The sequence below is a fragment of the Monodelphis domestica genome, chromosome 8 (assembly GCF_027887165.1).
Source record: "Monodelphis domestica isolate mMonDom1 chromosome 8, mMonDom1.pri, whole genome shotgun sequence".
Lineage (NCBI taxonomy): Eukaryota > Metazoa > Chordata > Mammalia > Didelphimorphia > Didelphidae > Monodelphis > Monodelphis domestica.
The window spans coordinates 228,305,783-228,323,656 of NC_077234.1; the positions used below are offsets into that span (position 1 = coordinate 228,305,783).

Sequence of the window (17,874 nt, forward strand, 5' to 3'; positions counted from 1 at the left end):
CATTAGGTAGCCTGGGGTTGTGGATTTTTCAATGAGAGAAAAGTGGTTCAAATCTTCTCCACTACTTAGGTAAACCACGTAACCGGTGCTGTGCTCAGCTTCTTCTTTTGTAAAATAAGAGGTGTTGGATAAGGCAATCTCTAAGGTCTCTTTCCCCAATTAACCTTCATTATTCACAGAAGATTCAAATAAGCTCTGTCTTTTGAATTAACCCATCAAAAGCCAACTTGGTGTGAATAAGTCATCCGTTAATTTGAAAGGATCATAAGGACTTTGGGGGCCATTAGATAAGCAGATGATGCCATATAGGAGGTATCTTGCATTTAAGGGTCTTAGAATCCATATAAAAAAGGCAGACTAGTTCAGGAGCCACTCTGTAGAGTGATGGTCCAGGGGTTGAAGAGCTCCTCAGAGGGAATTCCTCTGGGAAGGAACACATTTCACACTCCAGTCCTCCAACATCTGGATCTGGAGTGCCCATCTGTGTCAATGTCAGCATCCTTCCGGTGGTAGTCCCTGAATGACAGAATTTGCATTGGGTACTAAAGTAATGAAATCAAACTAAACACTCCAAAGAAAGAAAACTTCAAAACTCTTAAAGGCCTAGTCATAGACTTCTTAGGGGTGTAATAGTCACCTATCCTGGAGACTCGACTTACTAGTATAAGTGAACGTTGGGGAAGGAATCCTAGAAGAGGTGCTGTACTATAGGTAGATAGTTCTCAGACTGTCTCTCATGAACTTCCCCCCAAGTGCTGCCCATGGATTATCAACTACCCTTCATTGGCTTTTTGGAAAAGGATATGACTCAGCAGCTTTGGGCATGGCAATAATTAAACTGTGACCTTAAAGTGGGATCACAGGCTTCATTTATACCAAATTTCTGAGGCAAAGCTCCATCCCTAACAGTAAAATGGTACTGAGGCCCGTGTTCAAAACAAATATAGCAAAGGAATGACTCACTGATCTTGGTTATTTGGAGTCCTTTTCTTCCTTCTCAAGTCCCCTTATTTAGAACTCTTTGATGGGCTCCCAAATACCTTTGTAGCATACTCGGTATACACTCCTTTCCTTGGTGTGTATTTCAAATGATAAAATTACATTTCTAAAATGAAAAAAATATCATTCTTGTTTCCTTTCACTCTATCTAAATAGAAATTCTTTTACTGTATAATTTAGAAATATTAGATATGTGAAAATTCACGAATCTCATTTTAATATCAGAAGCCTTTATTTAGTCAGCTTTGTTAAATTTACAAATAGTAAGAGCTTTGCACATGAGTCTTTTTAAATTTAATTGGTATGATTTTATCTTACGTCATATTTCTTGAAACATCATTTTCCTTTGGCGCTTTTTTCCCCTTTTCTAGCTCTTCATCCCATGACCTGTCAAGTTCCTGGGATCAGACCAATCTGCATCGCACTTCTGACCAGTTCAGTTCCCTGGGGAGCATGGACAGCTTGGACCACCCTTCCCAGCCGTACTCCTACGGACGTCTCTCTGCCGCCAAGTCCAACAGCAGCATCGACCACCTCGGCCATCCAAGCAAGCGCGATTCTGCCTATGGCTCATTTTCTACCACCTCTAGCACCCCTGACCACACTTTGTCTAAGGCCGATGCCTCTTCTACAGAAAACATGCTGTATAAGGTAGGGCTGTGGGACTCTGCAAAGTCAGGCACTAGCAAGCAAAGCCTGCCCTTTGGCGACAATACTCAGAGCCTCGAAGAGAGACTGGGATGTTTGCCGTCCGCGCTGCAGTATGAGAGCCGCAGAAGCCCGCGGCTGGAAGAGATTCCTGATCCCAAGCTGGCCGCTTCGGGAAGGTCCAGTTTTGGGCCCGTGTGGTACGTGCCCGATAAGAAGAAACCATCTTCCTCCCCACCGCCTCCTCCGCCGCCGCTCCGCAGCGACAGCTTTGCTGCTACCAAGAGCCACGAGAAGTCGCAGAGTCCCGCGTACGCCGAGACGGCCGGCAGCCAGCACTTTACCGTCCTCGGCCGAGCCCCGGCGAGGAGCGACTGGAGGCCAGACCCTCCCGAGCAGCATCGAAGGGCGGTCCGGGGGAGCGAGGGGAAGAGGAGCACCAACGCTCCCTACAGAGCTGACCTCAGCTTCGATTACGGTTGGCCGTCCTCGGATGGCAGGTCCAGCCACAGTACTAACAGGCTGCAGTCTTCTCTGTCCAGCACAGACGTTCGTTTTGCACAGTCTGCTCCCAGTTACCACCACCAGCGCCAGTACAGCGATGAAAGCACTTTTTTTCAGGGTTCCAGGGCATCCGGCTCATCGAAGGAGCCCAGACATTACGGAGGCCCCCCAGAGCTACCCGCTGACCCCCCTCAGACCTACAGTCCTGCCCAGGGGAGGCTACTGAATGCCCCTCCTTCCGCTAATAGCGGTGCTGACCCGAAGATGGAGGGCTCCGCACAGCCTCGTTACTACTGCGTGACAAAGAAACAGCCAGCTCAGGGAAGCAACCAGCCGCAGCTCCTCAAAGACGACTATTGGAAGTCTGGGGCTGGGCCTGACGGGGCTTCTGGGCCGCCTGAGAATCTCGCCCTCCACACGACGGCTCCGAAGCCCAAAAGCCATCTACCTCACTGTGAAGAGCCTTCGGTAGATTTCAGCGACAGGAACAGTTGTCACCCAATGGAGAGAGGGGGGGATGGCTGGTCCGCTGGGGAGGAGGAGCCACAAAAATCCAGCCATGTGGAGAAAACCAATCAGAAGAGAGTTACAGAAGACTTTAAGTGGGGTGAAGAAGAAAGCAGTAAAATCTCCCCACTGAAGACCCCCATGCTGCATTCCTTAGCCCAGGAAGGGAAAAGCAGGTCTGCACACAGCCAAGAGGCGAGTGTAGACAAGCCAGCACCGTTCGACGCCCAGGTCGGCAAGCCAACGCGAAGGAGCGACCGGTTTGCGACCACCCTGCGGAATGAGATTCAGATGAGACGAGCGAAACTTCAGAAAAGCAGAAGCACGGCTACCTTGACCGGGGCCAACGAAGAAGAAGAAGACGCTGACGGCTGGAAAGCAGAGGCGGGAGAGAATTTCAGCGCCTCGACCGCAGAAGGCTCTTTCAACAATACCTACAAGGACCACTTAAAAGAAGCCCAAGCCAGAGTTCTGCGAGCCACGTCTTTTAAACGGAGAGACTTGGGGCCCAGCTCTGCTGACCATTACTCCAAGTCATCGCCAGAACGCAAGGCTAATGGATACAGCTCTTCCTTCTTGTTGGCGCTGGATTCTGACAGTGCCTCCCAGTTCTTTGACGTAAGCCAGACCAAGACATCCACATCTGGGAATGGCGTGCAGCATGTGTCCCGGATCGGGGGCAGGAAGAGATTCACGGCAGAACAAAAGCTGAAGTCCTACTCTGAGCCAGAGAAGATAAATGAGGTGGGGATTTCGGGAGACTACCATCATCCCTGCCACTATCCCAGCACCTCGGGGGAAGCCATGGGCTCTTTTGCCGATCGGTGCAAGTTTTTTGAGGAAACGAGCAAGCCCTCCCATCGTAGACCCGCCCAGCGACAAGCCATTTATGGCTTACCAAAAGAGCAGCCTGATAGGCCAGGTAGAAAGTCTCACGGGCATGGTGGAGAACCGTGGTACCAAAAAAGGACACGGACGTCTTCTTTTGGAGAGACCTTGGACTACCCGAGCGGGAAAGCGGAGAAGGTGGGGAAATCTGAACAACCTCAGAGACTGGGAACCTTTGCAGAGTATCAAGCTTCGTGGAAAGAGCAAAGAAAGCCTTTGGAGGCCAGGAGTTCTGGGAGATACCATTCAGCTGATGATATCCTGGATGCGAGTCTTGAGCAGCATGAGAAACCCCAGTACATACATGAAAGGTCCAGGTCATCACCGTCTACTGAACATTATAAACAGGTAAAAAACAAAACCAAACCCCAAGACAAAATGAAATACATGAAATTAAATTTGGAGACCAACTTCAGTTTAAGTTGTTTCCATGTACACAGACATCTACATATTTTACTGCCAAACACATCGCTTTTATATATATTAGTCCCTTAGCGGTGGATTTTCACATAAAGAAAGTACTAGGGACATCAAGGTGAAGTATTTCTAGGTCCTGTACTTTAACACCCCAATTTCATTAGTACCTTTGTAGCCATGCTCTCTTATTCTAGCATTTTATTTAATTTTTATTTCTACCTTGTTCTGCTGGAGAAAAAACTAGAAGAAATGCCAGATAGGAATATGCAGGCATGCACACAAACACATAAACTTAAGAAAAGAATATAAGAAAACAGTTCCTTTCAAGACTCAAGAAAAAAATACACTAAAACAACTAAAGCTTGTATTTATATAACATTTTTTTTTTAAATTAGTACTTCATATTTCTTTATATTTACATTGCCCAGTATTGCCTTGAGGATGAAAAGTTACCCATGTAGATAAGAATAATTAAATAATAGGTGGCTCCACTATCGGTGGTAAAGAGATTTCAATCTCAACTGAACATCGTTTCCCTAAAAGCATATCCATCCAAAAACTAAAGATCTGTTATATTAAATAACCATCTAAATAAGTCCTTTGGAATCCATCGGGAATATTTATTGAGGATTCATTAGACTTGATGCCTTGTTTGATTCAAAATAACAGATGCTCATTTAAAGGAATCTGTAAGTCACTGAGTCTTGGTACTAGGCGGAAGTGCATTGACTGAGAGCGTATTGTTCCGAAGGCAGTGCCATCTGAGTATGAAACTGAATTCAGCTTGCAAAACTGTTGAGGCTGACCTCTAAGAATTTCATGCTTTCTAAATCTGGAGAGAGCTGTAAATAGTGGCCATGAAATGTGAAAAGCCTTCGCTATGAATTGTCTTTGTTAAAATGCTGAACCACCATACAAAACAAAACAAAAACCCTCAAGTAAGTTTTAGCCTCTTGTGGGGTGAGATTTGTCCACTTCCATGTGAATTTCATTTTTCCTGCAGAACCAAGTAGGAGTGTGAGGGGTGGGGGTTAGTGAGGAGCTATTCAATTACTTGAGGGGAGTAAGTTGTAAAGCTGGATGGGAAAGTCACATGGCACACTATTACATTTTAAGCCAAGTCAGTCCAAGAAGACATGCTACATTATTGACTTCATGTATACTCAAGCAAGGCAAATCCGCAAATGAGAGGTTTCATAATACTAGGTTTTCTGAAGAAAGAAACTTGATGACTCGGTGTCTTATTGTGTTATCCTTTTCAGGAACCCTCTGCTGGAGTGAGAAGGCAAACTGATGATTCTGGAGAAGATAGGAATTATATTCGCTCTCAAATCAGTCCTGATGAGGGGCATTTCACTCTGAGGTAGGTACATTTCGGGGCTTTTGCTTAGTCTGAAAGTTATTATTTTTTTCTTTCATATGAATGTTTTTGTTAAAAGAGATGGAATGTCTGTTCTCTTGCCAAACCAAAAAATGGATGTTAATACAGCATTATTTCCAGCCCTCAAAAAGGAGGCTATACAGGACCACTTCTTAAAATACAGTAAGCTTTTACTATAAGATAGATGACAGAAAAATTCCTGGGGCTAAGGTTTCTAGTGCTTCTTTGGCATTTTTACTTCTTAAAATGGCTGTTGCATTTTTCAGTTCAGAGAGGAGATTCCTATGTAGACAGAAAAAGAAATCCAACTTAATGTTCTGCAATTAAATGCTTTTTAAAATGTCTGACTTTTCTAAAGGAATGTTTCAATATTCTACTCTGCAGCTGTGTTGTTGGATTATAGTTCTCTAAAATTAAGACTTGATGTGCAGAATACAAAAGAGGGAAGAGTTTCTAAATTTGACTTCTAAAATCAGTTAACTTTATGCTTTAAAATAGGAGACAAGCAAATCCACACCAGAGAGAGATCAAAGCCGTTTGAAAGAACTAAGCATCAAAGTAGTGTGCTATAATGCTCGGTATTATAATTAAAAACATTGTGAATGTAGCTCTCTAATTGCAACAAGACAACTAAATTTCTATTAGATGCATGTTGTTCTCTTGCCTTTTACGTACGGAATTTGGTGTTAGGAAGAAGGGAAAAGTCAAGATGGAAACTGGATGTCATTTATTTGTAGTGTAACCTCGTTAGAAGTGCCCTAATTGGCCATGAAAATTTGATACAATGTATATATGTTGCCTCATCCATTTTGTATGATGTGCATTAGATTTAAATTAAGCATTTAACCTCGAGGCATTCTTTTCCCATCTTTTACTAACCCTATGCGCAGTGTAGTTTTGAAAAATCACTTTGCTTGAAATCTCAGCACTTGGAGTTGGTGTGGGTTAAGCTCCATCCTTTTATTAACCCTAGAAATGAACATCACTTGTCTTGTGCGCAAGGAGGCAGCGGGGAAGGTACTCAGGAACTGTATTGTGTATATTTTGGGGAGAAAGTCAGTCTTTATGTAACTCTCCTTTCCATATGAAACAGAGGGCCCACGGGTAACAAAAACGACGTGAATAATACACCTACGCCAGCTCTTTGGCAGTGTCTGGGAAGCACAATCCCAGCTTTATTACAGTGGAATCCATGTAAATCACGTGACTGGGCACCAGCTGTAATGATTTTTAAAAGCCTATTTCTACATCCTATTGCAATTGTATTATTTAGGCATTACACTGCATTGCAGGGAAAGGATTTGTGAAGTGTGCTCTTTCATGGTTTTCCTCTGCAGCCCTTTGTCTCATCCCAGGGCCATTTAAAGTATTCAAAGAGCACATATGGTTTTTGTACTAAAAACTTCCAGTTGGAGAATTTAATTCCTCTGCTATGAATAGACCCAAAGTGATAATGAATGGCTTTCATGTACAGGCTCCATTTTTTTTTCCTGAAGGAGAGAGGTAATGCCATTTGCACATGGCCAAAATAGAGACATTAGGACCAATTTTTAAATCATTCTTTGGGTCTATTTTCCCCCCAGGAAAGGAATTACTAATAATAATATTTATACAACCCTTTATAATTTACCAGGCACTCCTCAACACAGTCCTGTGATGTAAGTCTTAAAGATACTTGCTCATATTTTTTCCCCCAATCTCTAACCTTCTGTCTTGTTATCAATTCTAGGACTGAAGGGCTAGGCAGAGTTAAGTTGATTTGCCCAGGATGGCACAGCTAGGAAATATCTGAGGCCACATTTGACTCCAGCCTGGTGCTTTATCCGCTGTACCTACTTATTCACATTTTTTAAAAGGGAGGAAATGGTCACTCAAGCTAGGGTTCATGCCAGAGATGGGTTTCTCTGATTTCTTGTACTGCTCTGTTCTTTGTGCCATGGATCGTGCCGCTACGTGATCTCCCATGAACAGTGGCATGGTGTGAAAGTCAATCAGGAATGGGAAGGATCATTTAATAGAATACATTTTTTTTTTTAAGTCCTAGAGTCTGTTGATAATCAAGTTAAATTGTAAAGTCTTCTTGACACGGAATATTTTGCAAATAAAACATTCTATGGGGAAAGCTCCATATGATTTTAGTAGAAAAATTTCCATATAGTGTTTAATTCTTGTTTAGACACTGGGATTTAGAAAAGAAATGAAGCCATTTCTTTTTTTTTTTATTTGATCATTTCCAAGCATTATTCATTAAAGACATAGATCATTTTCTTTTCCTCCCCCCCAACCCCCCATAGCCGACGCGTAAATCCACTGGGCATTACATGTTTTCTTGATTTGAACCCATTGCTATGTTGATAATATTTGCATTAGAGTGTTCAAGAAATGAAGCCATTTCTAAAAAAGGTAGAAGATAATAATCATTTCTCATTCATTTTATTTTTTTTTAACTGTGTAAAAAAAGTTGTTTGGACTTAAGTAAATTGAACATGCCTTATCTTTAAAGAATATAAGCTACTGTTTTGTGACTATTGTCTCCTCTAGTGCCATAGATCTTGATTCAGAATAATAAGCATTTATATGATTCCTACTATATGCAAGAATTTTCTTAATACTTTTTACAAATATCTCACTTGATCTTAACAACAACTCAGCAAGATGGATGCTTTTATTACCTCCACTTTGTAAAATTTAAGGAAACTGAGGCAAATGGGTTCATGGCCAGAGTCTGAGGCTGATTTTGAACTCATCTTCCTTTCTCTAAACCCAGTGCTCCGTCTATTGAGCCACCATCTGCTAAGGTACCCCAGAGACCACCTACACATTTTGTTCATGGTGATCTAAAGAAATTTAGGAATCTTAGCACTATTTTTTTCTTTTTTTAAAACCCTTACCTTCTGGCCTAGAATTAATACTGGACCCTATTTGTTCGTTCCAAGGCATAAAAATAGTAAGGGCTAGGTAATTTGAGTTAGGTGACTTGCCCAGGGACACACAGCTAGGAAGTGTCAAAGGCCAAATTTGAACCCAGGACCTCCCAATTCCAGGTCTGGTCATTGTTGCAATAGAAATTGTACTTATCAGTTCTTTTTGATTCTATGCAACAGAAGTTTTTAACTTTTTGGGGTGTCATTGGATCCCTTTGGCAGTGTGGTGAAGTCTAAGGACACCCTTCTCAGAATAATGTCTTTAAATTTATTATATTATTATTCTTAAATAATATATTAGATAATAATAAATATTAAATATTGTTACATCATATTAAATCCAAAATACAACATTGAATTATAAAGGAAATTATCCAACAAGGAATTATGAAGGAAATAATTATCAACATCATATATTCATCAGTATATTTATTGATATATTTATAAATGTATATTTTGAAATATATTATTGCTGTTTAATCAATTATGTATTAATCAATTAAAAATAATTCACCAAGTATGGTGTATGCATATAATCCTGGGGACGTTGAATCTGAGTTCAAATCTAGCCTCAGATGCTTCCTAGTTGTGTGACCCTAGCCAAGTCGCTTTAAATCTCTATTAGCTTCTATGTCCCTATCTATAAAATGGGAATAATAATAAACCCTCTATCATGGGGTTATTGTGGAGATTAAATGAAATATAAAGCTTATAAGGCACTTAGCACAAAGTGAGGCACACAGAAAAATACCACATTTGTGTTATTTGTTATTGTTGTTGTCTATGTGAGGGGTGTACAAATTAGCCCAGCTCAGAAACAAAGAAGTCCAAAGCTCATGGTGAGATAGGGCCCGTGAGTGACAGACAGCTAACTTTCTAGACTGAGTAAGATAGGGAGACCCAGCCTCAGAAAAAAAATAAAAATAAACATTTTAAATAAAGCAATTTTATTTAAACATAAAATTTATGTAGTTAAAAACAAAATACAAGTTAGAAACAAAAATGTATGTATTTTAAGAACTTATTCCTATATTCAAAATATAATACATTTTTAATTATGAATTTAAATCAATTTTTTTAATATTTAAAAAGACCATGGACTCCAGGTTAAGAATCCCTACTATGGCTTGTTAAATTAGAAACGTGAAATTATGGCACATGTGAAGACGGAATGAGGGTGGAAGGGAATGAAGGAAAAGTGTTGGGAATTAAGTAGATGTCCTTTTCCCTGTAGTTTATTTATTTTTTTTTATTTCATCTTTTTTTTTTTAATCCTCACTTTCCATCTTGTAATCAATACTATGTATTGGCTCCAAGGCATTAGAGTGGTAAGGGCTAGGCAATGGTGGTAAAGTGACTTGCCCAGGGTCACACAGTTAGAAAGTGACTGAGGTCAGATTTGAACCTAGCCTTGACTCTCAATCCACTGAATCACCCAGCTTCCCCCTCTCCCTGTAGTTTAGAAAGGAGAAGCCCCTGCATCTGCTTGGAGCTCCTGCAGCATACTTCTCCCTCTCTGTCTCTAGTCCTCATCCCTACCGGTCCTCTGTCCACTGTAAAGATTAAAATTAGGGAATATGGGGAGACTGAGGCAGGTAGAAATTAGTTTCTCTCTGCAAGGAGTATTATATTTTTTAGAGGTTTATTAAGGATTTAAGGATTAAAGAATATACAAGTAAGAAACATGTGCCTAGGCCAGAGGCCTAGACACAATAGCCTCACATCATGGAAGAGACGCCTCCGCTCCAAAACAGAAGTCCAAAAGAGCCCCCAAAACCTTTGCCACCAGCTTAAATCCTTCCTCGATCTCGGCCCACCTCAGAATTCCCGTGAGATTACAAAGCATTTTGGGGAAGTGGAGCAAAGGCTTATGGGGATTGTAGTCCTGTATTTGAGTCTATTTTTTACACCACCAAGGGGTAGGATTGCTTTCTGTTCAGATCTCCTGGAGGAGATCAGGGATTCTTTCTCTCCTGCCTACCCGCTCAGCTCAGAACTGAGTCCTCCCACAAGAGAAGGCTTTAAATAAAATGGCATTTTAATGAAATTTGGTCTTATGAAAGAAGGAGCTGGATGAGGAGCCCATCCTTGGGGGAGCAGCCTCCTTTGGGTCTGTGTCCGTGGAGCGACGCTGGCCCAGATGAAGCCGAGAGCGATGATTCCTCTAGCGATGCGCTCCCTGTAAAAGGCCTGTGGTGGACGTGGTCATTGCTTCAGTAATCATCATCATGAAGAAGTTTTTTTAAAGAAAAATACGCTCCAAAATCTACATATCAGTTCTCCCACGTGCCTCTATTAAAAACATCAGCTTCAAACCCTGCTTCTGCTTTCCATTGATTAGCTCTAGAACAAGACATCCTTCGGCCAACATTTCTGTCTCTAAAGTGGGTCTGTGTGACTCATCCTGCTTAGTTTCCTCATCTATTAAGAGAGGAATTTGGACTACACAAGAGGTTCTCAATCTTTATGGTCTCAGATCACTTCTGTACTCTTAAAAATTATTGAAGATTGGGGGCAGCTGGGTGGCTCAGTGGGTTGAGAGCTGGGCCGGGAGATGGGAGGTCCTGGGTTCCAAATCTGACCTCAGACACTTCCCAGCTGTGTGACCCTGGGCAAGTCACTTGACCCCCATTGCCTAGCCCTTACCGCTCTTCTGCTTTTTAACCAATACAGAATATCGATCTAAAGACAGAAAATAAGGGTTTAAAAACAATTTTTAAAAGGTAATTGGAAAAATTTTAACAAATATAATACAACATAAGTAATATTAATTTGCAATTTTCTAAGTCAATAGGTTGCCTGCAGGGATCCCTCTCTATAAGTTTGACTCCACTGATAGAGACAGTTTTTTCTAGGAGTTTCATCATGAAAGGGCGGAGAGGAAGTGATGAGTCATGGAATCATAGAGTCATGGAATATCACCATCTGCCAAGAATCAAATTGTGGGTCACCCCATGGGCAGTGGAAGTGGTGCATGGTCGATAGAAGAAATGACTACTAAATGTGGTGTGAAAAGTGTCATTTAAAAGACCGGCCTGGGAAAATGTGAGTAGTGACAGACAGCAAGAAATAAGAGCAAGGACAACCCATCAGCCAGGGTACCTGTGCAATGTCGAGGGATCTAAGGAAAATCTTTAGTACACGGACAACGAATAGAACCCCAGGCTTGGAGTCCAAATCTGGCCTCGGGTACTTCCTAGCCTTGTGATCCCCGGCAAGTCACTTACCACCATTTGCCTAGCCCTTGCCCTTTATCTTAGAGCTGCTAATAAAATAGAAAGTAAAGATTTTTTTTAAAATGGATAATAATGAAATTTGATAAAGATTAGGAAATTTGATGAAAAAAATTAAGAATGGGTTACGTTCTGTTTCATTGTAGGCAGTACCCAAATGGATAAGATTTGAGGTTTATTGAAGCATTAAAGATTTTCATTTAGCTTCTTTCATTTCTCAGGGCTGTTTCAAGGATATAATGGAATTATTAATTTATTTATATTACTTTGGAGACTTTTTAAAGTACAAATTTTAAAGCTCTCGTGTTTGTGTGGGGGGGTATATCTGTAGCACTTATTTAAATCATTTAAACTTGTTTGCCTCAGTTTCTTTATTTGTCAAATGAGCTGGAGAAGGAGATGATAAACCACTCCATTCCCTCTACAAAGAAAACCCCAAGTGGGGTCACAAAAAGTTGGACATGACTGAACACCACCACCATTAAATGCTAACTATTGTGAAAGGACACAGCCTTATTTTACAAAATCCTTTTAATGTAGATCTGTCAGAAATAGAACCAGGCCATATGGGCAATTGATCCGATCTTGTATAGCTTTTCTCAAGTTCTTCTTTCTAAATAACTTATGGGTAGGCTGGCCAATAAGTATGTGCCTTCTGCTAACTTTTGCTGAGGTCATGAAATCTAAGCTGTCACAAACGAAATAAAAATGTTCAGTAATTTTCAAGATTTGACTCTGTTCTCACTACAACCTACTAAGGATTTAGTTGATTTGTTTCAGTTCTTTAAATAGAAGTTCTAAAACAGCTTTTAAAAATTGGCTTTTGTCCTAAATTCGTGCCTAAGATTCAATGGAAATGGCCTATTTCTTCACTTTGCAAATGAAGCTAATCCATTTAGTCAATATGCATTTAAGTTTAGAGAAAAAAAAACGCTCATTGAAACTGTTAACTTTATAGTCCCCTTCAATGTAAATTCATAACTGTTATTTATGAGCTGACCAGAATAATATTACTTGGTTTTATAATAATCAGACTTTTCTTTGCCAAGAAAACCCCAAATGGGATCATAAAAAACTGGACCTGACTGAAACACCAGAATGTGTAGGGCAGCTAGGTGATGCAGTCAGGAAGAACTCAGATACTTACTAGCTGAGTGATTTCTCGGCAAATCACTTAACCCTTTTTGCCTCAGTTTCCTCATCTGTAAAATTAGCTAAAAATGGAAAGGGCAAACCACTCTAGCACCTTTGCCAAGAAACCCCCAACTAGGCTCATGAAGAGTTAAACATGACTAAAGCACTAAAAGTAGTGAGGGTGATTTTGTTTCCTTTTGGAATAAAACAAATGAGTACCCGCTAAGACCATTAAGTAGCTTTCTTCTGCAATCCCCACCTCCAGCCATATTCGTAAAACACCCACCATGTGCTAGTTATGGTGGGAGATAAATCAAAATATAGGATGTTTTCTTCCCCTACAGTTCTCGTTGTGTAGTTGGAGAGGGAAGACACAGATACTTGAAAGTTAAATAATAATACAAGATTTACATAACCATCCTAGACAACAGTAGAAGAGATAACCCAAGGCAGTACACAAACAATTGGCAAGTAAAGTGTATAGACAATAATCGGTATAATATTTCAGAGGAAGAAGAGAGAAGAGAGCAAGAAGGAACTGGTTGTGAAACTAGAAACAATGGGAGCCTTGTTGGAAATTGATCAGATGAACTTAGGTTAAATGATAAATAAGGAAAGAAACCTCTCTGGAGATTGTTTGCGCTGTACCCATTGGAGAGAAGAATTGGGGGAACTCGGAGCAAGAGTGTTGTGGTTAGAGACTTAGTAGTACTATCAGATTCTCAAGAATGAAATACCGCGGACTTTCTGTGTCTTTCTCGTTTTCCCTCTCCAAGTTAATTCCACAGTAGTCTTTCCTAGCACTCCATATTCCAGTTAAAGTGGTTTACTTGCTGAAAAGAGGACTAAAACTTGGCATCGCCTGCTCCATCCTACCCTTCATGCCTGGGATGCATAACCTTCTTACCTCTGCCTCTTAGAATCCCTAGCTTATCCTCAGGGTCAGCTCAGTGGCTCCTTCTTAAAGGAACCCTTTTCTTACCTTCCTCTTTTTAGCAAGGACAGCTAGTTGGCTCTGTGGATAGAGTGCCAGATCTTGATTCAGAAGACTCTTCTCCTCAAGTTCAAAGACTGTCTCAGACACTCACTATGTGATGCTGGGCACGTCATTGGACCCTGTTTGCCTCAGTTGCCTCATCTGTAAAATGATCTGGAGAAGGAAATGCCAAACCACTACATTATCTCAGCCAAGAAAATCCCAAATGGGGACATGAAGCATCAGATGTGGCTGAATTTTAAAAGTTGTGTATGTATTGTGACTATAAGGGAAACCCTGAAATGAGCTCAGGATTCATGAAAGTTGACTAGTTTTAAAAAATTGCTCTGCCCATATGCCCATGAGTTGGCTTCATTTTTTAGTGTTTGTTTTTTCCAAGATTTTTATCTTCCCATCTGCCCCCATTCTCTGTAAATTTTTCTTAATTTTTCTTTCTTTTGTAAGCAAAAATGCAGTACTCATGTCCTTAAGTGACCACACATTTCCATCTGAGAAAAAAGAAAAAAAATTATAAATATGTGCTCAACTTTTTATTCATAAGGAAAGTAACAATTTGAACTCAAAATGGACCAGAAAAAGAGGAAACAGGAAAGAAATAGTTACCAGAATATTCAATTAAAAAAGCTTTGCCCCTTTGAACTATTCCATCTCTTCATTTCCAACCCCTCTGTACTACTTAAGTACTACATCATGAGCACCAATAATGGGTACATGAACCCCCTTCCCAGTTTCCATTTGTATTATCTTCCACTGATAGATTGTAAGCTCCTTGAGGGGAATGGATGTCCTTTCCATATTTGTATCCCCAATGCTCATCACAGTGCCTGGCAATGGGGGCTCTTGATAAATGTTGAATGACTCCCTTTGCTCCTCTCCAGATCTGGTTCTCTATATACTGAGCCACCTTGCTGCCTCTACTTTTATACTCAGTATTTGCAGTAATCTACATTGTATAGATTTACTATTTTTGTTCACTTAAAGTAGATTTGTATTTATCTGTACCTTCTTTCCTCTAACCCTCCTTTTAGCCATTTACTACTTTATAACACATATAGTAAAGTGATCCAATATTATTCCAAATGACCCAGTGGAATGCATTTGTTATGAATTCTTGTGAAATGATTTTTTTAAAGAACTATTTAATCTTGATTGGAATTCTAGAAAATTGGTGACTACACTTGCATTTGCCCCCAAAATAAGCTTGTCCCTCAATCTTCAGGAAATCTTAATGCCTTTAATCTTTCTATAGCTTCCTTTTTCTGAGGCAGTTGGAATCCATATGAGCCTCAGATTCTGTTATTCCTTCACTGCTATCCTCACCCAAGTCTTTACCACCAGATTCTTAGTTCATTTAATACCTAAATAAGATGCTCCCCCCCAAAGATGCCAGGAATCTAATTATAGTTTACTTTCATGTACAAGAGTAGTTAAAATTTTACAATTGCTTCTGTAAAGAAAGATTCTTTTCTTCAGATCTACTGCCATGAAGCCAATAACCAAGAGAGAATTCTACAAAATAATTTGTTTCATTTGTTGGAATGATCCCCAGTTTTCCTAAAAAGTTCAAGTGGATTCCCTGACTCCCTTCAAAGTTGCACCAATATTTGGCATCATTATTTGTTTGGTAATGGAGATGATACAGAAGAACTCTGTAAGAATAGCTAAAAGCCCAAAATGATCTGGCGCTTCTGAAAAATAGTAAGGCTGGCCAAAAGATCTTTTTTTTTCTAAACTGTATTGGGGAGATGAAAAGAATAGGCCTACTCTTTGGGGTGGATAGGATGATGAGAGCAGGCAACACAGAGAGTCCTGGAATCAGATTAAGAAAAGTAGAACAGAAATGGTTAACAAGGAATTGAAACCCAAGATGAATAGTAGGAAGATGGCAGAAGAGCACTTAGTTTAAAAAGTTCAACTCCCCTGTCCCCACAAATTACATCCTAGGACACTGAAAGAACTGGATGTGATTGCTGAAACATGGTCTGTGAACCATGAGGAATTACGACAACCAGGAGAGGAAAATGAGGAGCAGATGTTACCCCAGGTTTCAGAAAAGAAGTAGGTGGATGCCTCACACTCTACAGGGGCAGAATTAATGTTGATTACTAGAAATATTGTGGGATGGTTATTAAGTGGGTCATTTGTCTGAACCCTTGGGAAGGGAAATTTGTGATTCCTGATTTCTTCTAGTAGCTAATGTTTACTCCCCTCCTTTATATTACTTGGTATTTATTTTGCTTGCCCTTATCAGTGTATATGTTGTCTTTTTCCAGGAGAAAGTAAGCTTTTTTAGGGCAGGAAATGTTTCTTTTTTGCTTCATAATAATAGCATCCCCTATAATAGTGCTTGGTCATAGTAGATACTTAGAAATACTATCTAGCTTAAATTGAATGACTGTGAAATAACATGACTACGTTAAGATGAAGCCACTCTAGGATGTCCTTCCTTCTTTCCTTCCTTCCTTCCCAAAATCTAATGAAATTAAAATTTTATAAGACTGATTGTTATATAGTGTAGAGATAATAGCTAACTATTTATTATATAGGGTAGTGATTCTCAAACTATGCTGCAAGAAACCCTGAAACACCCCAGTTGTTTGCATTGTATTTTTTTCTGTTTATGATGTTATTTGTTAATAGAGAAAAAAATTATTATCTTGGAGAATTTTTCTACCAAATTTTTCTGCCAAAGCTGTTTAAATGGAAGGTTTCTAACCTTTTAGAAAAATTTGAGAAACCATGGCATAGTGAATCGTGAATCAGCTTAAATGTCAAGAAGGTTTCATTGCAGGCTAATCTCCTGGCCCATCCTGACTAGGTGACCTTAGTCAAGTTGTTGGGATCTCTCAGTGTTCAAAGGTGACCCTTGACTACAAGGTACTGAACAGTAGTCTATCTGCGTTGGTGAAGGAGGTCCCTTACTAGGAGTTTATTGTGCTCATGTTATCGTAATTCTGTACAGAACAAAACAAATCAAAAGTCTTTACTTTCATTGAAAAAATAAACTAAATTAAATTATACGTGTATAGGATTTGGGTAAGATAAGACTTTTTCCATATTAAAAAATAACAAAACAACTTTGTTCTACCACAGGATAAAAGTGGGTATGGTGCTGTGATACACAAAAAAATTGGTGGGATCTTTTAAAGTTAATGCCTCCTGAATCTGCGATTTAATTTTTGTGAGTAGCATTTCCACAGATACAAACCCCAGCCTAACTCTAGTAGTAGCTGAATCATTCACCCCCTGGATGCTAACCTGGGTTTGTGCTCAGATCACACATGACTCCTTCACCAGCTTTAAGAATGACCGCAGTGCCAAGAGAGAGAATGGAGTGGTGAGTGGAGGTATAAGCAGCTCTCTGGTTGATTCCTAACTCTAGAATGTTATTTTGGTGGAATAAGTAAGTGATGAAGGAGTTTTTCTTGTTGGGATAAGGAGAACATTTCTGTGACATGGTAAGGAATTTTATGGTCATTGATGCAGTTTTTTTTTTTGAGGGATGGAAAATAATTATGTCATAAACAAATAAAATGAATATGCTTTAGAGTTAATGTACTCGTGGAATATATAGAATGGAAAATTGTCCATTGTGCCATACTCTCTTTCATAATGGATGATGGAGACATTCAGCCCAATTAAATTTTATCTCATCATTTTCCTTGGTAATTCTACCATCCAGTGAACACAGGAATCTTAGCTTTGTGTCATCTTTAAGTTTGTTAAATGGATGTTATAGAAATTATCTAGTCTTACCTTCTTATTTCAAAGATGCATAAACTGGAGCCTCAAGAAAGCCAGAGACAGAATCCATTCTTCTTCAGATTTCTTCTGTTTCGTTGTTGTTCAGTGGTTTCAATTGTATCTAACTCTTCATAACCCCTTTTGGGTTTTTTTGGCAGAGATACTGGAATGGTTTGTCATTTCCTTCTTCAGCTCGTTTTACAGTTGAGGAAACCAAGAAAAACAGGTTTAAGTGACTTGCAAAGAATCACACAAATTGCCATATTTTAACTTGGGGAGACTCATTCAACTTCCTTACTTGAGGAGTGGCACTCTATCTGTTGTACCACGTAACTGTCCCTCTGTTTTCTTATAGTCACCAGATATTTAGCAATGAAATACCAGTGCCTTAATAAATGAGACTTGGTGAAAATTGTCTTTGATTAATAGACAAAAATGACATTTTAAAAGGAAATCTCAGAATGAGTAATTTGAGTTCCATCCTTCTAGTTCTGTCTC

The 17,874-nt window shown here is 39.9% G+C and overlaps 1 protein-coding gene across 4 annotated transcripts in view; it reads left to right on the forward strand.

The window, feature by feature from the left end:
- SHROOM2 (shroom family member 2) overlaps window positions 1-17,874 on the forward strand; it is a 236,421-nt gene that overhangs the window by 159,866 nt on the left and 58,681 nt on the right. For all 4 annotated transcript variants that reach the window (XM_056808024.1, XM_056808025.1, XM_056808027.1 and 1 more), the window contains 2 exons: window positions 1,371-3,894; window positions 5,226-5,326. In XM_056808024.1, the coding sequence (XP_056664002.1) occupies window positions 1,371-3,894; window positions 5,226-5,326 (2,625 nt within the window). The remainder of the gene's footprint in view (window positions 1-1,370; window positions 3,895-5,225; window positions 5,327-17,874) is intronic.